Genomic DNA, 27220 nt, shown 5'->3' on the forward strand with positions numbered 1-27220 from the left:
CCCTCATGCAGGCAAGACATCATTAATAATAATGGCAATTATATTATTTAATAAAGTTTATTGATGGTAAGAAAAATTTGTATTTTGTTTTATTCCAAAAACATCCAGGACTTTCTGGTAGACCTTATACATAGATTTTTAAATAATAAATACAGTCAATCTTTTCTATCTGTGGGTTTGCATTTAATTTAACCAACTGTGGGTGGAAAAGAGTATTTGTATATTCCCAGTTGTGAATCAAAAACAGTATTTTTGGTCTGAGGTTGGTTGAATCTGCAGAGGCCAAGGGGATAATTATAGAGTTAAAAGTTCTTTGTGGAATTTTAGATTTTTGACTGAGCAGGGCTGGGCATCCCGATACTGTGGTACACTGGAAGTAAGACAATTTTATTGGAAAACTTGTTGTTCAAAGGTCAACTGTAGTTTTAGGTGAATATCAGAATAGAAGTAAGCCACAGCTTTCAAAAGGCATCATATAAATTTAAGAGGAATAGCATTAATAAATATATACATTTTAAACTAATGACATGGTAAGCAATGAATAGTTTGCTCATTTACCTTGAAATACAGAACTAACATTTTTTTTGGCTAAAGCACAATGATTATTCTGCTTTAGTATATGTAACAAGTTTTCCAATGAAATCATCTCACATTCAGTGTCTCACATTATTGATTTCTGATATAAAGCTCAATTTCAACTAATTCTAATTATGAAGCAGGGAATTTGTATTAGTATATACCAATGGTAGTCAACCTGGTGTCAACTGTCCACTGGTGGGCATTCCAGTTTTCATGGTGGGCGGTAGTGGAGCAACCAAAGTATAAATAAAAAGATAGATTTAACTATAGTAAGTTGTTTTATAAAGATTTATTCTGCCAAACTTAGCGAAAATCCAACATAAAGTACTTGGTAAGTAATTATTATTACATGCTTTAACTTGCTGTAACTCTAATTTATAAATTTTATAAAGTAAAGTTACTTCCCTACTGTGGAACCGGTGGGCGGTTAGAAAATTTTACTACTAACAGAGATACAAAAGTGGGCGGTAGGTATAAAAAGATTGACTACCCCTGGTATATAATATAAGTACACACGAAAATTCCAAAATAATGTAACACAAACTACTACTTAAGGCAACTAGTACAATGATTTAGGTAATGATACTAGTAAAAGTGATGACATGGACATAATACATAGTTTCAGTTAGCTTATCAGACACAAATCTTCAGGAAAATAGGCTTTATTGGTTCAGATACTTGCCTGCTTGCTTTACAGAACACTTTGTTAAATGAAAAGAAGAATAATGTCTCCAATTGAAAACCAGAAGGAGTTTGGGGCTGGCAGAATGCAATTGCCCAAGTTAGAGTGAACCAAATTGATCTGAAATCATTTAGATAACAATGTGACGGGCAGTGGACAGCATTTGTTTATGAAGACAGATTATACCAGGCAAATCTGATTTATTTGGTCTTATAAAATTACTCAACAAGTTTGTGGATAAATAAAACTCCATGGACAAACAATATATCTAAATGTTTATAAAAGCTTTTGATGTAGGTCTGCATGAGATTAAGATAATTGAAATACTGGGAAGATGTTGCTGGGATAACAGTGCAATGGTGTGTTTATCAGATTTAAAACGAAGTAATCATAAAAAATGGACCATAATATCTAATTGATATACTTGGCAGAATACCCTAAAAGAGCTTTCTTTATAGGTCAACACCATAAGCAAGTATGAAGATTACTTAATCCACAAAAATTAGTTTATTCTTCCTTCAGGAAGTAAGATATAATAAAAAAATTAGTTCAAAATACTACTTGTGCAAAATGAACTATTACTTTATTCAGGCCTCTAGTGATATTTATAAAATTTTGAATTTGTGGTGTCCACCAAAAGCATTAAAACAGATAATCATAAGTTTGATAGGTTTATAAATAAAGTAAAAATCAATGAAAATATTATGTAGGTTTGTGAATAAATTCCTTTATAGACTTTTAAGAACTGAGAAATAATTTAAAAGAAAATAGCATTAGGCCCTGGCTGGTTGGCTCAGTGGTAGAGCGTTGGCCCGGCATGTGGAAGTCCTGGTTCGATTCCCGGTCAGGGCACACAGGAGAAGCGCCCATCTGCTTCTCCACCCTTCCCACTCCCTTCCTCTCTGCCTCTCTCTTCTCCTCCTGCAGCCAAGGCTCCATTGGAGCAAAGTTGGCTGGGGTGCTGAGGATGGCTCTGTGGCTTCTGCTTCAGGTGCTAGAATGGCTCCAGTTGCAACAGAGCAATGCCCCAGATGGGCAGAACATTGCCCTCTGGTGGGCATGCCTGGTGGATCTCGGTCAGGTGCATGTGGGAGTCTGTCTCTCTGCCTCCCGCTTCTCACTTCAGAAAAATGCAAAAAAAAAAAAAAAAAAAAAAAAAAAAAAAAATTAGCATTAGCCTGACCTGTGGTAACACAGTGGATAAAGTGTTGATCTGGAAAGCTGAGATCGCTGGTTCAAAACCCCAGGCTTGCCTGGTCATGGCACATAGGAGAAACAACTACTACAAGTTGATGCTTCCTGTTCCTTCCTTCCAGCTTTCTCTCTAAAAGTAATTAATAAAATCTTTTAGGCCCTGGTCGACTGGTTCAGAGGATAAAGCATGGGCCTGGCATGTGGTTATCCTGGGTTTGATCCACAGTCAGGGCACACATAAGAAGCGACCATCTGCTTCCCTTTCCCCTCTCACCCACTTTTTTCTCTCTTCCCCTCTCACAGCCAGTGGCTTGACTGGTTCGAGTGTGGGCCCAGGTGCTGAGGATAGCTCAGTTGATTTGAGCCTTGGCCCCAGATGGGTGTTGCTGGGTGGATCCCAGTGAGGGAGCATGTGAGAGTCTGCCTCTCTGTCTTTCTTCTTCTCACTTTAAAAAATAAGAAAGAAAAAAGTCTTTAAAAAAAAGAAAGAAAATAGCTTTAGTAATGGTAATAACTTTGAGATAACTAATTATAAATAAGGATATGGAAGAAAAAGGAATATAGTGTGATGTGTTTTAAAGTCTTATTGTCAAATAGAAAAAATGGTTTCAATATATTGTACATAGGTTACACTAAAATATTGACAATATCTATGACATGGCTATTAATCAGTCAGAACTGATATTGGTCATGGAGCTAGTATAGGGCTCTAAAGACCTCTTGTTATTGCAGCACTGTTTACAATACTTAAGATCTGGAAACAGTTCAAGTGTCTGTCAGTGGACAAATGGATAAAAAAGCTACAGTACATGTACACAATGGAATACTACACAGCCATAAAAAGGAAATCTTATCTTTTGTGACAGCATGGATGGACTTGGAGATTATTATGCTAAGAGAAATAAGCCAGGCAGAGAAAGACAAATACCATATGATCTCACTTAATATGTGGAATCTAAAGAACACAATAAGCTGAGGAACAAAATAGAAACAGAGGGATCACAGGGAACAGATGGACAGTTGTCAGAAGGGAGAAGAGGGGATAGGGTCAAAGAGGGGAAGGGATTGGCCAAAAACCATATATACTTAACACATAGATATGGACAACAGAGTGGCAATAGCCAGAGGGAGAAGAAGGGGTGAAGGTAGGGGTAAGGAGGGCCAAGTGGGGAGGAAGGTGGGCAGAAAGAGACTTTGCTTGGGGGGAAGAGGGCATGATGTGGTGTATAGATGGTATTATATTGAGTTGTACACTTGAGACCTATATAATATAGTTTGGTAAACCATGTCAACCCAGTAAATTAAAATAAATTAAAAAGAAGTAAAAAAAAGCTATGTAAGGCAAAACAAACAAATAAATAAAATTTTAATTAAAGTATAGTTGGCATATTATAGTATATTAATCTCAGATGTACAATATAGTAATTCAACATTGATATACCTTACAATATAATCACTGCACTAACTCTAGTATACTTATTCATCATTGTACAAAGTTATTACAGTATTACTGATGATTTTCTTTGTGGTGTGCATCTTATTGGCTTATTTATTTTATAACTGGAAAGTTTGTGCCTCTTATTCTACCTCTTATTCCTGTTTACCTTTTTCATCCATTATGTCCTGCTTCCCTCTGGCAACCATCAGTTTGTTCTCTATTTCTTTTTCATTTTCTTTTCTTTTTTTTTTTTACAGAGACAGAGAGAGAGTCAGAAAGAGGGACAGACAGACAGGAACAAAGAGAGATGAGAAGCATCATCAGTTTTTTGTTGCAACACCTTAGTTGTTCATTGATTGCTTTCTCATATGTGCCTTGACCATGGGGCTACAGCAGACCGAGTAACCCCTTGCTTGAGCCAGCAACCTTGGGTCCAAGCTGGTGAGCTTTTGCTCAAACCAGATGAGCCCGTGCTCAAGCTGGTGACCTTGGGGTCTCGAACCTGTGTCCTTCTGCATCCCAGTCCGATGCTCTATCCACTGCGCCACCACCTGGTCAGGCTGTTCTCTATTTCTAATAACTGATTTTGTGAATTTTTAAAAAGATTCCACATATAAGTAACATATAGTATTTGTCGTTTTGTGTCTTATTTCACTTCACATAACACCCTCTAAGCCAGGGGTCTCAAACTCGCGGCCCGCGGGCAGCATGCGGCCTGCCCACCAATTTTGTGCGGCCCGCAGACTAATCAAACTTCGTGGATTAGTCTGCAGGCCAGTCTGCAGCCACACAAAATTGGTGGGCGGGCCGCGAGTTTGAGACCCGAGTCTAAGCCCATCCACACTGTTGCAAATGGCAAGATTTCATTATTTTTTATTGCTGAGTAATATTCCAGTGTGTGTGCGCGCACACACTACATCTTCTTTATCCATTCATCTATTGATGGACATTTAGGTTGCTTCCATGCCTCAGCCATTACTAGTAATGCTCTCACGAACATAGGGGCACATATATCTTTTTGAATTTGTGTTTTAATTTCCTTCAGATAAATATCCAGAAGTAAAATTGCTGAATCATATGGTAGGTCCATTTTTTACTTTTTTGAGGAATCTCCCTACTGTTTTTTGTAGTGGTTACATCAATTTACAATCTCCCAACAGTACACAACTGTTCTCTTTTCTGCACATCCTTGCAATATTTGTTATTTGTTGACTTTTTATAGTAGCCATTCCGACAGGTGTGAAGTGGGATCTCATTGTGGTTTTGATTTGTATTTCCCTGATAACTAGTCATCTTAAGCATCTTTTCATATGTCTATTGGCCATCTGTATGTCTTCTTGGGAGAAATGGCTATTCACGTCCTCTGTCCATTTTTAGATTTTTTTTTATATTGAATTGTCTGAATTCTTTATATATTTTGGATATTAATTTCTTATCTGATATATCATTTGAAAATATCTTTTCCTATTCATAGAGTGTCTTTTTGTTTTGCTGATGATTTTCTTTGCTGTGCTTTTTAGTTTGATATAGTCTATTTGTTTATTTTGCTTTTGTTTCCCTCACCTGAGGTGATACATCCAAATAGATGCTGCTAAGACTAATGTCAAAGAGTTTACTACTGACGTTTCTTTCTAGGACTTTTATAGTGTCAGTTCTTACATTTAAGTCTTTAATCCATTTTGAGTTTATTTTTATATATAGTGTAAGAGAGTGGTCCAGTTCCATTTTTTTTGCATGTGTCTATCCAGTTTTTCAACAACACTCACTAAAGAGATTGTCGTTTCTCCATTGTATTTTCTTACCTTCTTTGTCTTAGATTAATTGACCACAAGAGTGAGAGTTTATTTCTGCACTCTCTAAGTATAAATGAAAGTGCTAGAACTCAAATCTATTCTTAATTTTTTTTTTACAGAGACAGAGAGAGAGTCAGAGAGAGGGATAGATAGGGAAAGACAGACAGATAGACAGGAAGAGAGAGATGAGAAGCATTAGTCATTAGTTTTTCGTTGCGACACGTTAGTTGTTCATTGATTGCTTTCTCATATGTGCCTTGACCGTGGGCCTTCAGCAGACCAAGTAACCCCTTGCTTGAGCCAGCGACCTTGGGTCCAAGCTGGTGAGCTTTGCTCAAACCAGATGAGCCTGCCCTCAAGCTAGCAACTTCGGGGTCTCGAACCTGGGTCCTCCACATCCCAGTCTGATGCTCTATTCACTGTGCCACCACCTGGTCAGGCAAAAGATTTTTAAAATTTATTTTAGAAAGAGGAAAGAGAGAGAGAGAAAGAGAGAGAGAGAGAGAGATAAGGGTGGGGGAGAAAGAGAAAGCATCAACTCCCATATGTGCCCTGACCAGGCAAACCTGGGGTTTCAAACCAGCAGCCTCAGCATTCCAGGTTGATGCTTTATCCATAGCGCCACCACAGGTCAGGCAAATCTATTCTTTTTATGAGCAGTGAACCAGCTCCAGAAAATACTTAATCCTGTGAGACTGGAAGTGATGAGGTATGTATATTTATAGAAGAATCTCTATAAAATTAGGAAGATGTTTCTGTGCAGCATTGACAAAGGTTTAAGTGTCTGTAGAATAGGTGAATTCTATTTGAGCCAAAAAACTGGCAAACTAGTTTTATGAGGGAGAACTGTGTTAGAAGACAGAGGTGATACTAGTGATTTGGAATGTGAGAAGACTGAAGATAAAGAACTATCATGTAACCAGTGTAACAGAATAAATACATCTCCGTCATGGTGTCTTATGCCATTGAAAATCCGTTACCTGTAGCTCAAGTCCACTCTTTTTCAATTGCTTAGAATTTCTGACATGAATTCCAATTTTAACAGGTGGCCTTTCATGACCAAGTGAAAGTCAAGTTGTAAATTCTCTCTACTTGCAAGTTCTTAGAATGTGTAAGTTATCTCTTTTACTCCTTAACAGGGGAGAAAAACACTCATAGACATCATATAATAATAGAATTCATCAAGAAATTATTTAAATCCATTCAATATTTGAATAATGAGGGCCACATCATTTTCTATCAACTATTTGAATATTCTCTTCGCTGAACTCCGTACCTCATCTCATCCCAGCCTCCTCACCTTCTTTTCCACATCTTCACCGCAACTCCAGAGCTTTAGTTCAGCACAGCTATTAGTTATCTTCCCAAAGCAAAGATGTGATTATATAATTTAAATGCTTTGGAAAAGTTAGTGGCTTTCACTGAATAATACCCATGCTCAATTTTAGTGTGATTATATATTAATGCTCTTTGCAATCTAACCCCAACCTATCTTTCCAGCCCAGCTCCTCCACTTTCTACCATATCCCCTTGCCATGACAAACAACAGACTAAAACCATTTACAGAGAATACTACGCTGTTGTGCCTATGTGATAAGGAACTGGGGCCAAGAAGGTTAAATAACCTGTCCAAGTCATAGAGCAAGTAAATGGCAGAGCCAGGATTCAAACTGAGGTCTCACTCCAAATCATGGACTTAATCCAGTTAACTACATTGTCTTCTGTTTTTTCTTTTCATTTTTCTGAAGCTGGAAACAGGGAGAGACAGTCAGACAGACTCCCGCATGCACCCGACCGGGATCCACCCGGCACGCCCACCAGGGGCGACGCTCTGCCCACCAGGGGGCGATGCTTTGCCCATCCTGGGCATCGCCATGTTGTGACCAGAGCCACTCTAGCGCCTGAAGCAGAGGCCACAGAGCCATCCCCAGCGCCCGGGCCATCTTTGCTCCAATGGAGCCTTGGATGCGGGAGGGGAAGAGAGAGACAGAGAGGAAAGCGCAGCAGAGGGGTGGAGAAGCAAATGGGCGCTTCTCCTGTGTGCCCTGGCAGGAATCGAACCCGGGTCCTCCTCACGCTAGGCCGACACTCTACCGCTGAGCCAACCGGCCAGGGCTGTCTTCTGTTTTTTTATGTTTTGTCTATCTTGTTTTAACTGTATGAAACAAAATGAACTTCGAGCATATTAAATGTCCTCTTCTTGCATCATAATTGTATAAAATATAAGTCATTCACATAAATAATTCTGTTATTTCTGTAAAGTTTATAGTTTCCATTAATGTCAATAGTTTTCTTTCACCTCAGTCATTTACATAATAATAATAATAATACTTTCCATTCATTTAGGGCTCATGATATACCATGTATTATGCTAAGCATTTTACAGTACATGATACTTAATGATCAAAGTATTCTTTGAGGTAATTATTACTATTCCCATTTTGTGTTGAGGAAACTGGCTTCAGAAGTAAGTTGCTTAAGATTAAACAACTAGTAGTGGAGCTGGAATTGAACTCAAGACTGTGTCACCATACAGCCTGTACCCTTGACCACCATACTGTGCCATCTCCCTTTAAAACTCCTAGATCAAACTTCTCATTAAATAACCTGGATCCTACCCTTCATGCCCTATGCCCCAAATTCTTTGTTTTCCACACATGTAGCCTATCTTGCAGCTCTTGTCTTTCCATCTAAGTAATTGACAAGCTGCTTTCTGTTCCCATTCTCCTAGTTTCATGGGTACTGAACATTTTAAGATAGAAGAAACTCTGGTTATGAGCTGAGGTTTATTTTTCCTATAGAGAAAGAGGTAGTAGATGGGAGTGATCTAAGTGAGTCAGTTGGCTGAGGTGGGGGAAAAAAGACCTTCCAAGGGTATACAATATAACAATGTCCTTTCTATTCCTCTCACTTTTTTGTACCAATATCCCCAAATGCTTAGAATCTGGGCTCCAAGACTTTGTCTCCCTGCTCTGTGCTTGGTCAGAGTGGATGCTAAGTCTGTTGGTTGCATCAATAAAAAATAGTAGGATTTTGTTTTTGTTTTTTAAATCCAGTGGCTCATTATTTTAGCCATCCATTCATTTACCTATATGGCAGGCATTGTCCATGATGGTGCACCTTTTTGTAAAAACCGCCTGCTTTTGCAGAGCTGTCAACCTGGTCCTTCCCGCCTACTAGTGGGCGTTCCAGCTTTCATGGTGGGCAGGTAACGGAGCAACCAAACGGCGCCGCAATTGGCCCACCATGAAAGCTGGAACGCCCACTAGTGGTCGGGAGGGACCAGGTTGACCAGCACTGCAAAAGTGGGCGGTTTTTATAAAAAGGTTCGCCATCATGGTTCTAGATACTGGATATGCAGCTGCAAACAAAACAAAGAACCTGCTGTTGTGGACCTCATAGCTTGCTGGGGGACAACAGACAACAAACAGATACATGTATGGTGACAGACAACTTCTATGCAGAGAAGAAAGCTGAATAAAGGGACAGATCGTGATACCCAGGCGTGCTGTGTGCAGGTGGGGTGGTCAGCGAAGATCTTTCTGAGGTGGTATTCTTTGAGCAAAGACCCAAATGAAGTAAAGGAACAAGTAATGGGCGTATCTGAAGAAAGAACATTCTGGCAGAATAAGCAGCCTTGAGGAAGAAGTTGCTTGTCACATTTGAGAAAAATAAGGAGACCAATGGATATGGAACAGAAAAACGAGGAAGAGAGTTGGGGGGAGATATGGATTAAGAATAGCCAGGGATTTGGATTTTATTCTAAATATGGTGTGGAAGTCATTTGAAGACTTAGCAAAAAGAGTGAACTAATTAGATTTACATTCTAAGAGGACCCTTCCTTCCTGCTGCCGGATGCAGGGTATCCGGCATCCGGTGGGGTAAGAAATGAGTCAGACAGACCCAGTGGGGCAGTGGAGAGGAGCTGACAAGCCCATTCAGAAAGTGCTGTGAAGACAGAGCTGAGAAGAGCTGCTAATGGATCGAGTATGGCAGGGGTCGGGAACCTTTCTGGCTGAGAGAGCCCTGAACGCCACATATTTAAAAATGTAATTCTATGAGAGCCATACAATATGTTTAACACTAAATACAAGTAAATGTGTGCATTTTATGTAAGACCAACACTTTTAAAGTACAATAAGTCTCTGAATTCTTTTTAATAACGTTGTTATGCTGTTGCTAACCAACGATGAATAAAGTACTTCTTACCATTAATGCAACTTCTGGTGTTGCATGGTTTTGCTGATGGCTTTGTAGTCTGGTTGATACATGGTGAGGTTAAGCTTCATGCAGGCGTTGAGACTCCCATCCATTAAACGTGATCATAGGTTGGTCTTAACATTTCTTAAGTTTGAGAAAGACTGCTCACATGCATACGTAGAGCCAAACATTGTCAGTAAGCAATACTCATGCTGCAGTGTGTGGTATGTGACGGAAGTGCATTCCAAGTTTTGACAATCAGCTGGTCCGCAGGTCGAAGGTTTTTCATTTCTCCCCACTTGTGTTTGCTTGCCAACTCTGCTTGCTGTCATGCAAGTCTTTCCAAATCTTCATTCAGCAACTTGAACTTATTCACTCACATGTCTGAGGCCTTCAGGCCATCAGCTTGTAGCTCAAAATCTCTGCTGGAGACACCAGGGATGTAACTTAGGTGGGCGCTGTCCACTGCACACCCGTGTGGATGGGTGATGAACTTAAAAAGACAAGTGCGCTGACGAAATTCTCCAAAGCACACTTTGAATGACTGCAGGAGATTAGATGTGAAGCCCGCTAGCTGCTGGAGATCAAGATGTTGAGCAGGCTTGCTTGCTATGCATGTGTCTTTAAACTCTCCCAGTTTTTCAAAGTGTAGTAAACGACCTGTTTCAATGTTGGCGATGAAGAGTTCCAGCTTGTTTTCAAATGCAAGCACTGCTTGTTGAAGGGATAAGACTGTATTTCCGGCCCTGGCCGGTTGGCTCAGCGGTAGAGCGTCGGCCTGGCGTGCGGGGGACCCGGGTTCGATTCCCGGCCAGGGCACATAGGAGAAGCGCCCATTTGCTTCTCCACCCCCACCCCCTCCTTCCTCTCTGTCTCTCTCTTCCCCTCCCGCAGCCGAGGCTCCATTGGAGCAAAGATGGCCCGGGCGCTGGGGATGGCTCCTTGGCCTCTGCCCCAGGCGCTAGAGTGGCTCTGGTCACGGCAGAGCGACGCCCCGGAGGGGCAGAGCATTGCCCCCTGGTGGGCAGAGCATCGTGCCGGGTGGATCCCGGTCGGGCGCATGCGGGAGTCTGTCTGACTGTCTCTCCCCGTTTCCAGCTTCAGAAAAAGTACAAAAAAAAAAAAAGACAAAAAAAAAAAAAAAGACTGTATTTCCAATGCCTTGTATTTTACACTGAGCTGGTTCAGATGTTCAGTCATGTTCACGAGATAGTAGAAATTTAGGAGCCACTCAGGATGCTCGACGTTTTTCATTTCAAGAAAAGTCCGAATTTTGCTCAGACAAGCTGCGAAACAGTGAGCGCCTTCCCTCTTGACAACCAACGCACATTGTTGTGCAGAAGCAGACCAGGATAATTATTCCCAACCTCATCCAGCAGTGTTTTAAACTGGTGATCATTTAAAGCTCAGGCAACAATAAAGTTGACCACCCGAATGACCAGCGATATCACCTCACCAAACTGCTTGACACACATCTGAGCACAAAAGTGCCTCCTGATGTAGGATGCAGTGAAAACTTAGGATGGGTCTCTTTTCATGTTCACGAAGAAATGCTACTAATCCTCTGTTTTTCCCCACCATGCACAGAACACCATCAGCACTCACTGAAATAAGTTTATCCATCGGTAGATTTTTTTCTTTAGCGAACTCAGTGAAAGACTTGAATAAATCCTCCCCTCTTATTGTCTCTTTCATAGGCAAAACAGCAAGACTTTCCTCACATAGTGTGTCACTGACAGCATACCTTGCAATCACGCTGAACTAGGATAAATGGCTTACGTCTGTTGACTCATCCAAAGCTAGAGAAAAGAATGGTGTTGCATTTATGTCCTTCACTTGTGTTGCCTCAATTTCATTCGCCATCATGATGGTATGATCGTGAACAGTTCTTGCTGACAGAGGCATGTCTTCTATTCATTTATCTTGTCTTTATCCAAAAAGATGTCAAAAAGTTCATTGGCAACATCAAACATGAATGTTTTGGCATACTCCCCATCTGTGAATGGCTTTCCGTTTCTTACAATTGCTAAAGCACCAGCAAAGCTAGTCGAATTCCAGTCACCTTGTTGGGTCCAAACACGGAGTTGCTGCTGACTAGCTTGCACTCTGCACAGTAGCTCTTGACATGCTTTCTTCCTGCTGTCCCCCGCTGGATATTTCGATGCAAATGTAGTATGGTGTGTGTCGAAGTGCCGCTTTATATTTGACTGTTTCATCGATGCAATTGTATCATTGCATATTAGACACACTGCAGAACCTACTCTCTCCACAAAGGCGAATCCCTCTGTCCATTCCTGCTGAAAAGTACGATACTCCTCATCTTTTTTTTGTTTAGCCATCTTTTTCATCAAAAGGGTTTCTGCAATTAGCTAGCTGACTACTTGATTAAAAGGAGGGAAGTTTACTTCCTGACCTCACAATGACCCATGTACTTTATGCATTATCCAATAAAAATTTGGTGTTGTCCCGGAGGACAGCTGTGATTGGCTCCAGCCTCCTGCAACCATGAACATGAGCGGTGGGAAATGAATGGATTGTAATACATGAGAATGTTTTATATTTTTAACGTTATTATTTTTTTAATTAAAGATTTGTCTGCGAGCCAGATGCAGCCATCAAAAGAGCCACATCTGGCTTGCGAGCCATAGGTTCCTGACCCCTGGAGTATTGAGGTGCCTGGTTTGAGCCAAAAATTTCTGAGTTTGAGTTTAGGCAGCTAATTGACTGGAGGAGGTGCCATTTACCAAGAGGAGGATTAGGTTTGGGAGAGGGAATCGAGTTGTTTTAGATTTGTGAGAGTCAGTTTGACCCCCACATTCTCAGGGGGAGAACAGGCCTCTTGTAGGTGCTACTGGTGCTAAGCTTCCACAGGGCATGCTGCGGCGAGGGCACAGAGGGATCAAGCTCTTTCTGAGTAACCCTTTGGTATTCGAGCGGCTGAAAAGTAGGGGAATCTTAGACTCATGATGGGGTCATGGAAAGAGGTCTCTCCTCAAGGAATTTCCTGATTGCTTTTGTCTCAAAATTTCTGAATTTAAATCAAAGTAATTTATTACATAATTTGAGAAGGAAAGTTTAAAATGCAAATAGCTTGAAAGATAATTCACTGTTTATCAATTTTTATTAAAGTATAGCAGTATATTAAGGTCCAGAATGTTTAAAAAGGGGGAAAGGATGTCATTGGCAAGAGAGAGGATGTAGATAAGGAAAGCAAAGATTTCTGCCTGACCAGGCAGTGGCACAGTGAATGGAGCATCCTGAGATGCTGAAGACCCAGGTTTAAAACCCTGAGGCCACCAGCTTGAGCCCAAAGGTCACTGGCTTGAAGCACAAGATCGCTGGCTTACGCAAAGGGTCACTCGCTCTGCTGGAGCCCCCTGGTCAAGGTACATGTGAGAAAGCAGTCAATGAACAACTAAGGTGCCGCTTCTCATCTCTCTTCCTTCCTGTCTGTCCCTCTCTCTCTCACTAAGAAAGAAGAAAAAGAAAAAAAGAAAGCAAAGATTTCACGTTCTTGCCAGGGACTGTCCTGTTTATCATAATTTCTACGTGGTAAAATAGCGACAGAAGAGTTCATATCTAGGTTTTTACCTAAGTGGAGGGTATCCATCTAAATCCTTTCTATATCCTACCTGTTAGCCTTTTTTTCTACATTTTAATTTTTTAACCCTTAGTTTCTTCCCCAATGTGTTCTTCAACCTGGAGGCCTGTGGCATGATAGAAACTTTGTCACCCCTTTTCTAGGTCAGAGTTCAAGCAGGTGACTCTGGAGAATGCTGCTTCTCTGTGCGTTCTCATTTGATGTTGTGCTGTCATCTCTCCATCAGTGTCCTATGGAGGGAGCACCACATCTAACACTAGAAAGGCTTTCAAGAAGCTTCTACATTATATTTTTCTGATTATTTCAGTGAAATTTTAACAAAAAAGTTAAAGAAAACACTAAAATTCCTACTAAGTAGAGATAATTCCAACAACATTTTGGCATATTTCCTTCAGTGTTTTATTTATTTTATTTTTTCATAATCAAGCTCTTTATTGTACATGCAACTTTGCATCCTGCTGCTTTTGCTTAACATTATTATCGCATACATAGTTGTCCATGTTATTGCATTTTTATGGCTATAATGTATAGTGTAGCTGTGTCATAATTTTACTCAAGGTAATTTCTGATTTTTTACAGTTACAGATAACACTATGATAAACAGCCTTGTGCATAATAAATCTTTGCCTTTCTTTTTGGTGATTTACTAAAAGAGGAATTGGTGAATTAAAAGGTATACATGTTTTTAAGAGCTCCTGATATACCTTGCTAAACTGAGTTCCAGAATGGTTATCAAATTACACATGGGAAAAGGGAGATAAAGATCTATTGGAACTACTGGATTTGCTAGAGCATATTTTATATATATATATATATATATATATATATATATATATATATATATATATTAATAATGAAGAGACATAGACACAGACAACAGGATGGTGATTACAAGAGGGAAGGAGGGGAGAGGTGGGAGAGGGTAAAGGGGGATAACCGGAGATGGAAGGAGACTTGACTTTGGGTGGTGAGCACACAGTGCAATGTACAGATGATGTGTTATAGAATCATACCCTTGAAACCTATATGTTAACCAATGTCACATCAATAAATCCAATTAAAAATAAATAATGGAGACAAACAGCTGTATATTGTTATACTAATCATTATTAGCTCTGTCTCATAGTACTCACTCAATAATGGCAGCTGATACAAGTGTAACAGAGTATGGAGAATAGCAGATGCCTTTGTCCATGAAACCCTGAGGGTGGGTGTTCACTGAATATTGGGGGTTGGATGGTCAGGGCAGGAGAGGTCAGAGAAGGGGATGGAGTGGGAACAAAGTGAGCAATGTGCCCAGAGGAGGCAGAGCTGCAGACAGCCAGCAGCACCTAGCGGGTGGTCACACAGGATGATGCTGAGCTGGCAGAAGGATAGCAACAAAGCAAACCCTTCAGCAACCTGAGTTGTATGGATGACCTTTGGATTGACCAGAGATTTGGGGGGAATTTTCTATAAAATGGTGATCAGGAATAAAAATAACTGCAGGCAATCCAGGCTCTCTCCTACACGAATTCATTTTCCTGAAAATAGCAGAAGGTAGTTTACTCCTTGAATACTGTATGTCTGAACTACCACAGAGAGAATACACAATTATTTGATGAGGGGTTGAATAGATGTACAGATGGAAGATGGCATGGCTAAACACATTTGCTCTCCACCTAATAACTAGCAACATTCGTTCAAAAAGTCTTCCTTGCATATCAGTTCTGTGCCAATCACTTCATTACGTATTCCACACCACAACTGGTAATTTGACTTCATAAGTTTTCATCATTTTTTTTTTTAGAAACAAATACACATTCTCAGTTGTTTAAAAGGGGAAGAACTGAGAGGAAGAGGCTCACGTATCTGCACTTCCCTTTTTCTCTCTGGCAGAAAGTGTAGCTAAAGATATTTTGCCTCATGCCATTTAAAAACAAATTGTCACTCCCTCACTTTAACCATTAAGTTCCTGTTCCCTCAGTTCCTGATAGCCAATAATCTACTTCTATCTCTGTGAATTTGACTAGTCTTGATATTACATATATGTGAAATCTTATGATTTTTATCTTGTTTCTGGATCACTTCGCTTAGCATAATTTTTGCAAGATTCATCTATGTTGTAAGTATCAGCATTTCATCCTTTTTTATGACTAATATTTTGTCATTTGTATATACCATATTTTGTTTATACATTTTTCTGAAATGGACTATGGGCTTTCCTCCCAGCTTTGGGCTATTGTGAATAATGTTGCAGTGGACATTGGTGTATGAGTATGCATTTTAGTCCCTGACTTCAATTCTTTTGTATATATACCTAGAACTGCAAATGCTAGTTTAAGTAGTAATTCAGAAAATTAATTTTGACTATAAAGTGTCAGAATTATTTACTTAATTTTATATGATTTCATGCTATTTAATAGATAATACCTTAATGATGGTGTTTTTCAAACTGTGGGTCCTGATTATTAGTACTTTATAAAATCAATTTGTTTGCTATAATCAGCATTTTAAAAAAGAAAATAGAATTCAATTAAATAATGAAGAATGCATTGCACCTAGTTAAGCACATTATTTTGTGAATCTTTTGTTTCAGTTATGTGGGTACTGTAAAATAAATTTCTTATTGTGAAATGTGATCAGAAAATAATAGTTTGAAGCCACTGATGTAGAAAGAGTGATATTTTGAATTAGCTCAAACTCGGTTTGAATCTGGGCTCCTGGTGACTCTTAACAGTTATCTAAATTGTCTTTGGCTCAAATCCTTCGCCAAACAAGTAGAGTAATAATATAACGTTTTTTTGTGCACATGTTTGCAAAGATTAGAGATTACTTAAGTAGAGTGCCTAAAATATACTCAACGATGAACAAATATATAATTACTTTCAAATCTGCTTAAAAATAGTGCTCTCCCTGTAAAAACATTTCGTTCACTAGAAGGAAGACAATATGTGTTATTGATGACTAGATCTGTTAGGCTATGTTCTATTTTAAAAACACATTGCTCAGTCTGTTTCTCCAATTTGGTTTTGTAAGGAGACTTGAACACATGGTCCTTTCCCCTTTTTATTCTCACTTTGTACCGATATTTACATTATGGATTTGGGCATTTTATTATATACCTGTCATATATTTTTAATTATTTCATAGTTCAGCCAGTAGTACAAACTTTCAAGTATCTTCTAGTGCTTAAAACAGTCTTGGGCACATTACTGAGTGCTGGATGAAAATCTACTGATTTTGGTCTACAGCACACCTTTTGCAAAGTATTAGTTATATAAGCAGAAGCAGGCATAATCCTGATTCCACTGGTATTTCTCACTCGATCTACTGCATGCTAAACAGGCCAGTTAAGCACTAAGTCATGTCTCTGGGTAGTACAAGTAGAGGGTGTGCACCGAAAAACCACTTTATCTGAGGACAGTGGAAAATTAGCTTCTACTTTCCCCTCCCCACTCCTATTCTCATCAGGGAGGGGGCATTTATAAGCCCTGAGGACCAGGGCCCAGAAATCTGCTGGCGTCCTGAGCTCCAGAGGCTTGCCAGCACGCACGGTTTCCTGCCCTGAGAGCTCTTCTTCCCAGATGAATTCTCATAGTATCACAGACGCGCGCAGTCTGGATCGATACTGGATGGCAGACGTGCTCCCACGGTCAAGTGTAGGAACAGGGCGGTGGATTTAGCAGCCCTGCCGCTGGGTCGCAGTTTCTCATCAGCTCAATACTGGCAAAGGACATTAATCGTTCCCCGGCTGATACCCACCGGGTCTACTCGAGAAACCCGCTGCCCCTTCCTCTCAGCTCTGCTCCGCAAGGCGGGGGCTTCTCCATCAGGATCCAACGCACGCGGGCGGGGGCGGCAGGGTCCAGGCCGGCAAGGAGGGCATCAAGGGCAGAGAGCCCCGAGGGCGAGGTCTTACAGGTGCCCCCCCCCCCCAGCAGGGCTCCCCGTGTGGTCCCTGGAGGCGGTTGCGGTGGGGAATGCGGAGCGTCCTCACACTCTGGACCTTCCCTTCCCGAGTTTTCCCTGGTTGGCGGCGGGGGGAGATGCGTGGGCAGCTCCCAAGCCAGCCGCTGCGACTGGGCGGCGCGGGGGTCGCGGGAGGCGGGCCGGGGGCGGCGGGCCGGGCGTGCTCCGCGGACCCTCGCGGCTGGGCTCGCCGGCACCCCGCCCTCGGGCCCGCTCTCACTCCTGATTGGCCGGTCCGGCCTAAGGCGGCCCCGGCGCCCTGGCCTGCGTCTCAGCTATAAAGGCTGCGGCTGCATGACCGCTGCAACGAAGCTCGGGCAGCCGCGCCGCTCGCCCGCGCTCAGCCTCAGTAGCACCCCCCGCACTCCTTACCCTGAGCGCTCCCAACTCCACCATGCCAAGAGGCTTCCTGGTGAAGCGAACTAAACGGACAGGCGGCGCGTACCGGGTGCGCCTAGGCCAGCGAGTCGTCCCCATGTTGGAGCCCCGGGGGGCGCCGCCCTTCCCCAGGGAGGCTTCCAGGGCCCCCCAGCCGGATGCGGAGCGGGCGGCAGCCCCTAGCCCGGAGGAGCCCGGAAAGGGGCTGGAGGAAGAGGCGTCCGGGGCACTGTCGGGGTCGCCCTGTCGGGCCGCTGGGGTGAGCCCGGGGATGGGCGGGCGGGACGGTGCAGAGTGGAGGGCAGATGGCAGGGAGGGTCCCAGGCCCAGCTCCAGCCCCGTGAAGCCGGTGGGCGCGGAGCTGCGCCGGGCGTTCCTGGAGCGCTGCCTCAGCTCTCCGGTCTCCGCCGAGTCGTTCCCCGGGGGTGCCGCTGCCGTGGCCGCTTTCTCCTGCTCGGTGGCACCAGCAGCTGCACCGACCTCGGGGGAGCAGTTCCAGCTGCCGCTCCGGGCACCGTTCCCAGAGCCTGCTCTCCATCCGGACCCTGCGCCCCTCTCGGCCACGCTGCACGGCCTGAAGCGGGTCGCTGCCGGCGAGCGCCGTGCCAAGGCGCCCCCGGGCTGCGTGTCTGGACCCGCGGCCGCAGGAGTCAAGAAGCCAAAGGCCATGAGGAAGTTGAGCTTCGCTGATGAAGTGACCACATCCCCTGTCCTAGGCCTGAAGATCAAGGAGGAGGAGCCCGGAGCCCCGTCCCGGGGCCTGGGGGGCAGCCGCACGCCTCTCGGGGAGTTCATCTGCCAGCTCTGCAAGGAGCAGTACGCGGACCCCTTCGCGCTGGCTCAGCATCGCTGCTCCCGCATCGTGCGTGTGGAGTACCGCTGCCCGGAGTGCGACAAGGTCTTCAGCTGCCCAGCGAACCTCGCCTCCCATCGCCGCTGGCACAAACCGCGTCCCGCAGTGGCAAGCACCACCATGATCTCTTCGTTGGACGGGAAGCTTCCTGCTTCGTCCTCCCGGGATTCCGGGGCTGCTGCTGCTTTTCTGGCGGAAGGGAAGGAGAACAGCGGGGCCGAGCCGACTGAAAATCAGCACCTGCAGGCCAGGGACAGCTCCGGGGCGGAGCCGCGCGCGGACAGCACCCAGTCCCAGGGCCTCCAGGTGTTGGCCCACCTCGAGACACCGCTGCCTCGGGTCCCTTACACAGAGGGGGTTTTGGGGCGCCGGGTGCCTGGGCCGGGCAGTGTCAGTGGTGTCGGGGGACCCGAGATCTTCGTGTGCCCGTATTGCCATAAAAAGTTCCGTCGCCAAGCCTATCTGCGCAAACATCTGGGCACTCACGAGGCAGGCTCGGCTCGTGGGCTTGCCCCAGGCTTTGGCCCGGAACGCGGCGCCCCACTGGCCTTCGCTTGCCCACTGTGCGGGGCGCACTTCCCGTCCGCAGACATCAGGGACAAGCACCGGCTGTGGCACGCTGTCCGGGAGGAGCTGCTCCTGCCGGCTTTAGCTGGGGCACCCCCGGAAGCGCCGAGCCTAGGTGGGGCATCCGACGGGAGTGCTCAGCAAATTTTCTCTTGCAAGCACTGCCCATCCACTTTTTTTAGCTCCCCGGGGCTGACCCGGCACATCAATAAGTGCCACCCCTCAGAAAGTCGGCAGGTACTGCTGCTGCAGATGCCCTTGCGGCCAGGCTGTTGAGGGCTGAGAGACGGGAGAGATTGCGAGGTTGGCCCCGAGGAAAGAGATGATGGGAATTGCTGTGGGTCCTCTTCGACGTGGAAGATTAGCTTCCTTCCTGTATTTTCTCTCCTAAAATTCGCAGTAGAAATTGTTCCGATATAGGAGCGGACAGCAAAATGTAAAACCCCTTTCTAGAGCAGGTATATGTAGGGAGGGTATAAACATTCGCGGTAAAGGACTGTCAGCTTTAAATCCTTTGCACTTTCCCCACGAAAATAGGATTCCCTCCACGCCTCCCAAACTCTGAAGATCCCAACGAATCCTATATGACTTGTAATTCCTATGGAAAGTCGCGGTGAATGAGTGCATGTCACAACGTCTACAAAGGATTCTAGCTGCCAAAAATGGTAGTCACTAATGCTTTTTTCCTCGTTGCCAGGCACCTATGTAGTTTCTGTCTCAATAGGCTCAGATATCTTGCATTGTATATATTGTGTTAAAAGTTGTGATTGGTGCCAAACTTAATGGGGGTTTGAGGGGGGGGGGAGGTGGATTCAAGACCTGTATCTGTAGGCAGGAAATAGAAGAGGATGTTTGCGCTTTTGGGGGATGTGGGGATTTCTCTGTAAGCTTTTCTTTTCTCAGTATTAGCTCATTTTCAAGTTAGTGTTTGGAGGTAGGGATGGTGCTATTTTACAGGAAGGAGCTGACATACCCCCAAGATTCGCACCTTTAGCTATCTTGTGTGTAGTATTCAGGAAGAGATACTTTAAACCTTAAAAAAAAAAAAAAAAGCTTTCTGGAAATATAGAACTCATTTACTGGAGTTTAACTGTTTTAGCAGTTTCATCCAAATTGTTTAATGCTTCTGTTGTAAATCTCATTCTGCATAATATATATTAACCTATGTTTAATTTAAGGAATAACAATAGCCAGAGTTTGGGACACTGGCTGAGTATTGCTTGACAGCCCGTACTTGTAAGATGCTTACCACCAAATAAATGTACATAGCTGGTGCTTTGTTGTGTTCTGTGTTTGTCTTAAGAATCCCATTAAACACAGCCAATTTTTCAAAGCCACATCTTATCTTCCCAAAGCCAGTATCCTACTTTAGAATCTTAGTGACCCACTTAGAATACAGACAGGAGAAATTATATTTCGGAAAGAAATGTAATAGTGAGGAAATGCAATGGGAAAATTTCCTTTAAATGATGGCCACACATACAGAGCTCCAAAAGGCAAAGAAGATGCACTAGTCTTTAAATCTAGGGACACTTTACCACCCCAAAATGCCAACAGAAAATATATTTAAAATATTTTTAAAGCTAGTGAATAGTGTTATCTGAGGATGAAAAGTTAACTATGCTAATCAACTTTGCTATTTCAATTTGATATTTTGTGTAGCTATTTCACTCCATTGTTATATATCATCAATCCATTAGCAGTTCATTTAAAAAAAAAAAAACTACAGTAAAGTGTAAGCACTTGCTTTGATTTTCCTCTTTGTAATTCTTCAACTTGGTTGTGGGAAACTATATTGTTTAATATTTTCCCAGAGCCATTTATTTACCTTTTTTCATAGGTATTTTAGTTTATTTTCTGCATCATTTAGTTGGAACTTTTTCTTATTTACAAGATAAAAACTTAAGCGCACTGGTTTTAGAAAGTTTTGTTTCTGAATGTATACTATAAAGCAAAGTGTATTTAAGAAATCAAAGAAGCATGAGGCTGAGATAAACTGATGCTTTAACCAAGCACACTGGGTTACCTTTCTCGCCAGCCTTTATGAAGGTGTGAAACTTCCTGCATTTTTAACAACTGTGGTAGGATCCCTGAGAAATAAGTTAGGGATGCATCCTGAGAATTCAAATCCATTTTTCATGATTAAGATAACCTAGGTTTATGCTTCACATCTCTCCATTAGTCATACCACCCTAATTATTAAATCTGAAAAAATATAAAAGACAAATATAGAAAATAAAAACTCCTGAACATAAGTGATAATATTTTTATTGTATTACTAAATATCATATATATTTTTTCACTGTTACAAATTTGTAGATACTACATGAATGATGATACATAATTTATATTTTGTCATTTGTTGGTGTGATGTATTTACACATGCAGTTAGTACCGATGTCATGCTACATTTCCTTAAAAGATGCCCGTTCAAAACAAAATATGAGCAGCTTATCTACTGTAGGAAAATACTTCTGGAGGGTGGAATGTATACCAACTTGCACTTGCAAGTTCAGTATTAAAAATATTGGATTTAATTTAGAATCCTGGGTCACATTCATTCTTAAAGAATACATATAATTTAAATTTATATCAGAAGTTTTTTCCTTATTTTCTTTCTTTTTTCCTCCCTCCCAAGTCTCCCCCTTCTGGTACTTAAGTAAAAACATAGATCCACCAGCCAATAATAAAGGGCCATGATCTCAAAACAATGGCATTTAACAGTGATACCATTTATAAAGCAAAACATTAGAAAAATATTGAAGCTAAACAAATGAAAGTTTAGCGCAGTGATTTTTCTGGTTATTAGATATGTCATGGAATCACCTGCACATCAAGAAATGAGGCATTGCTTTGGGAAGAAAAAGTTAATGCTAAAATTATTTCAGTTAGAATTTGAGATGCTAAAAGACCATTTATTTTAAGTGTTTTATTTTCATAACATAAATAATCCATACACATTCTGTGTATTAACAGATTTGTAACTTTTGCTATAACTTTACAAATGCTTCAATTTAAAAATTTACATTTGTAAAAAAATTATATATTTACTGAGCCCATAAAATTGCAATGGGGCATGATAAATAAAATAACGAGACTCTTTTCCAATTATATTTTGGTTCAAAGTTAATCATGAAATTAAAAGTAAAACTACGTAGATATATTTATCTAGAAAGGTAAAGGGGTGTTGAATAAAACAAATATGACAGTTTGGAGTGTGGGGGAAAACCAACTGAATAAACAACTCAAATATAAAATATTAAGTTACAAATTATTTAAATCTAGTGGGTTTTTTTTGTTTTTCACATAAATGTTCAGGAAGGAACATGCATGTTATGGCAAACATGAGGGCCTGAAAGGGTTAACACTATGTTCTTGCTTAGGTGGCTACTGCTGATCACTGCTGGGCTGCTTGTCTCCTTAGGATTTATTGGCTGAGCCAGAGGAACGACGCAGCTTCACAGACATACGGCTTTTGCTAGTTCTAGGAGACATTGGAGAGGCCAGGTCAGCCCCGTCTACCTGCGTTGCTGTGGGAGTTTCACTGGATAGAATCTCTGGGTAGGAGCCTGTGGAAAAAGCAAGAGCATTAGTATAGGTCAGGTCACATAGCCTCTCATCCCACATAAACACAACCTTTTGCTTCTGATCTGCAGCAATGGATCCCAACCTTTAATGAGGGCTGTTGAGAGGAATGAGCAAGTCCAAAACTTGCTTATTACAACAGTGTACTAATATTTTATTTAAAACCCAATGACCTGGGGGTTCATGTCATCATATTAGCTGGAAAGTGCCAGTCTGTATTTTCAGAGCCAGAACCAACCAGAGAACTCCCCAGAAAAAGCAATGGGAAGCAAAATCTTTGGGCCAGAAAGGACAGGGATCCAAAGCCCCATTAGCATGCAGGGAAGGGCTTAAGAAGCAGGTAAGGAGGACCAGTTCCTATCTCTCGGGTGGAGGGTATTAACCAAGAAAAGGGCCTTTACTGCTCAAACTTGAAAATAACAGTACCAGTCAGTTCCAAAAGGAATTCAACACTATAGGCGACCATTATACATGCTCGATATTAAAATATGCTTTTAAGAAGGAGCATGAAAAATTCGTGGGGCAAGGAAGAGGATAAGAATTCACATGTGAATTCAGTCAAAAAGACAGTCAGTATAAAACAAATTGTCCCCTATACATGTTTTAATTTAGAAGAGGCAAGCAGTGCTTTTCTTTCCCTAAGTTTTTGCACTTTTATTATCCAGTCCTAGAAAACAGGTAACCAGTAGAATTAGAAATAAAAATTTAAAAGGAGCAAAGCAAGCTCAAAGTATAAAATTCTTTGTCATGTACAAAGTAGTTCTTCACCTCTGTACTTTATTTCCATCAATTATAATTCTTTAATATACATTAACTCTACAGAACTTTGCACATTTTTAAGTCCTCAAATATTTTTTAAATAAATAAGAAATTATATTAAAAAATAAAAGCCCCTCAAAAAATAAAACAGAAAATCAGCAAACATAACAGAATAATAAAAATTAAAAAATTCTGTATATTTTAAGGCACTTTAATCTAGACTTTCTGGGTCTTATGTACATGAAAATTTTCTTTATGTGTGTCACAGACAGACAAACACGCATCATACAGGTTGCAGGCTTAAATTTATACATCCCAGTAGGGAAACCTCTGGCATATCTGTTAGCCAATATAGCACCTCACTGACACGTCAAGCTCAGAAATAATTACACTAGCACTTCCATATAATAAAACATTTGTGCCTAAATTAAAGTTATAAATATTTATAAGGAAAAACAAGACTAGTCAATAAGGGATACAGGTCCTATTGAGATGTATCAGTTTTTATTAAGAATTTGTCTCAGTAGAGCACTTGAAAATGTTTTTAAGGCCAAACACATTCTAATTATACTTATGATCAAACATACATTGTCAAAGAAAAAATAATTTATTACTCATAATCCAGGTCAATTGCCCTCCTTTTCAAAGTAACTTCTTTAACATTCTTTTCTAATTGAAATGAGGTTGGCTTTCAAAATACAAGAAGAAAATCTATTATCTTTCCTCTTCGGAGGATCTGAACTGGCTGATATTGGACCCACAGTGGGCAACCTAGAGAATATGGATGGATCCATGGCTCCTTTCAGGAAAGCATTGCATATGGATGGCAGAAGGAAGGCGAAGAGCAGTAGCTCATGCTTTTCTGGTAATGCACATTCTTCCCGGCCAATCTTGACAGGCCTTCCCATGGCTAATTACCTTGAGATGGCCAATGCTTTCTAGCGGAGGTTTTGGGAGGAAGAGAACTATCACTGCATTTCTTTCTTTGTTGTAAATGAAGAAATGGAGTTGCGAGCAGAGTGAGAAAACAAAAGAGAAGATAGATAACAGATATGAGAGACACAGTGCAGAATTTTACAGGAGTTAACCGAGGTGCAGAGGAGAGAGTAATCAGATTTTTAACATGAAATACAATTGGTCATGCAATGTGTTAGGGTGATGATGTTTCACAATGAATAATGCCTTGTAAATTCAAATGTTATACTTACCAACTAACGAAACAAGTTGAAACAGGAAAAAAGAAAAGGAAAAAAAAAGTCTATGAGAAATGCTACAAACATCTTACCTTTCAAAGTGTTCACTGTACCAGTGGCGTATCACCCTAATCACTCAGTCATAAAATCTCCAGAACTATACTGCCCAACATGTTAGCTACAGCTAACATATTATATTAAAATTAAATAAAAATAAAAATTTGGCTCCTCAGTGCAGATACAGAACATTTTTTACGATCAGGGAGAATTTTATTGGAAAACATTGCTTTATAGTATGTCAAATTCAAAGAATATTTTCCTCAAAAATAGGAATTCCCATGTGGCCTTCAGAGAGAAATCCTCCCTTTAATCTGAGAGTCAGATCAGGCTTTTTAGTGTGTGTGTTATATGGCTATAAGTACTTCCTCAGGCTTTGGCAAATATATATTTATGGTATATACTCAGCATATCTAAACTGTATAAATAATTTAGAGTGTATAGATCTCAACTTTAGATGTAAAGAATACAATGATAGCTATAACTTCATTTCACATCCTATTCTGCCTTAGTACTGATTTATATCGCCTGAGTCATAAAGAATGTTAATCTATGTCTATTATTAATATAATCTCAAGTATAAAGCTTAAAAAGTATCTAGGGATTCCTATGTTTATGCATACCATATCTACTACAAACATTGGTACAGTATTCACACAGACTGTGTCTATATCTTGATGGTATAATAAATTAATATATTGTGCATATATTACAATGAACTATTATTACAAATAACATAATGAAAATTACTTTGGAGATCTATACAGATATAAAAGGAACCACAATGAATTATTTATTGTGGACTTAGTTGTATTGCTTGCTGACATGTATGACCAGTTTAAAACTGCTAAAGTTATAGGGTAAATATAGCATTAAAAGTATTGTGACTTTAAAAGCAATTCCAATTAATACTAAGAGGCAATGTGATGTGTTAGAAAGCATGAGCATAGGTTGGACAGACCTAGGTTAAATGCCAAATTTGTCATGTTACCAGCTGTTAGATCTTATGCAAACTGACTTGAGAAAGTTTTTATTGTAAAATGGAGACAATACAAGTTATTTTGTAAAGTTGTGAGGGATGTATGATTACATATGCAAAGATCCTGGCACAGAGCAGGTACACATTAAGTGCAGACCTATAATAAAGCTACCAAACAGGTAAAAGTGAAGTTAATAGACTCTGAATCAGAATAGATGAGGATTAGAAAAGACAGAATAGAAATAAAAATATTTTTGAAGAAAATGATGACTTACAAAATATAATTGTTGAAATGTAGAGTATACAACATACCAGCAACTTTAGTTTTTGGGAAATGAAAGAATTTATCTACTATTTTCTTGATAACTATAACTCTATATTTAAAGGATGTAGATTACCCAAATAACCTTACTGCTTTAATGTTGTTAAAAGGAGTTGATAAGTGATTAGGATTAGTATGGATGCACCAATGAATGTTATAAAGGAAATAACACAATTTAAAGTAAAACAGCACAGAAATACAGGCAAACAAGTGGTTTCATATTAAGATATTCAAGAATGACCATTATTGCAGATGTAGAACACATCAGTCTAAGCTTATCTCCTGAAAAAAATGGAAAAACTGGGTTTAAGATAGAATAATTTGAGATCATATAGATAATAAAAAGAGGAACTAGGATTTAATCCAGATCAGTCTGATTCTAAAGCCCTTACTTCTCTCTCTCTATATATATATAAAAAGAAAAAAGATACTTTAATGATGGAAAACTGGAACTTTCAAAATAAAAATCTTTTAATAACTTCTAATTATGACACGGTATTGGGCAATTTCTACCTTCTCTCTTTCAACAGCAAGAAGGGGTTGAAAATATTTAGACAAAATAGGTAATTATAATAGTTGAGACCATGGACTCTGAAGTTAGACTGTGGCTTTATTAAGTACCAGCTGAGTCTGGGCAAGCTGTTTTTGTTTTGTTTTGTTTTTTTTAATATCCTAGAATGGCCATGAAGAGTAAATGAGAGAATGCATGTACAGTACATAACACAGTGCCTAGAACTCAGTAATTGCTCAATTATTATTTTACTATTATCATCATAAAAATTTTACTCTGAATGAATGCTGTGTGGAAACTGAGTCTAGTAATTACTGTCACAAAAGGTTAATGGATTTTATTTAAGATTGATATTATTTGACTCTTGATCAAGAACACCGAAGCCAAATTTTCAAGTTCAAAATACCGGTGAAAATACAATACTTCTGGCTGCTTATAATTTCAGGTTAACCGAGTGATAAGTAAATATGACTAGGAATCTGTTTTTGAAAACATAGGAAACAAATTTGTAGCTTATGTTATATGTTGAAGAAAACCTATTTTCCTGTTGACATTTATAAATATTATTTAGGACTTAT

General features: G+C 40.7%; 2 protein-coding genes across 6 annotated transcripts in view; one reads left to right on the forward strand and one right to left on the reverse strand.

Moving 5' to 3' along the window:
- The first annotated feature begins 17832 nt into the window (after positions 1 to 17832).
- Positions 17833 to 19512, forward strand: INSM2 (INSM transcriptional repressor 2). The gene has a single exon (XM_066343992.1). It carries the CDS (start codon positions 17833 to 17835, stop codon positions 19510 to 19512), a length of 1680 nt encoding a protein of 559 aa, XP_066200089.1.
- A 1976-nt stretch (positions 19513 to 21488) lies between these two features.
- The window catches only part of RALGAPA1 (Ral GTPase activating protein catalytic subunit alpha 1), a 262025-nt gene continuing 256293 nt past the window's right edge, over positions 21489 to 27220 (reverse strand). For 4 of the 5 annotated variants that reach the window (XM_066343584.1, XM_066343586.1, XM_066343587.1 and 1 more), the window contains one exon: positions 21489 to 22805. In XM_066343584.1, coding sequence (XP_066199681.1) covers positions 22657 to 22805 — 149 coding nt within the window. In that variant the 3' untranslated portion in view covers positions 21489 to 22656. The remainder of the gene's footprint in view (positions 22806 to 27220) is intronic. The other variant, XM_066343585.1, reaches the window with a different exon arrangement.

Source organism: Saccopteryx leptura, chromosome 6 (genome assembly GCF_036850995.1).
Source record: "Saccopteryx leptura isolate mSacLep1 chromosome 6, mSacLep1_pri_phased_curated, whole genome shotgun sequence".
NCBI lineage: Eukaryota > Metazoa > Chordata > Mammalia > Chiroptera > Emballonuridae > Saccopteryx > Saccopteryx leptura.

Bases quoted from the DNA above. Each gene is read 5' to 3' on its own strand.
- INSM2 (XM_066343992.1), top strand. From the start codon at position 17,833: ATGCCAAGAGGCTTCCTGGTGAAGCGAACTAAACGGACAGGCGGCGCG.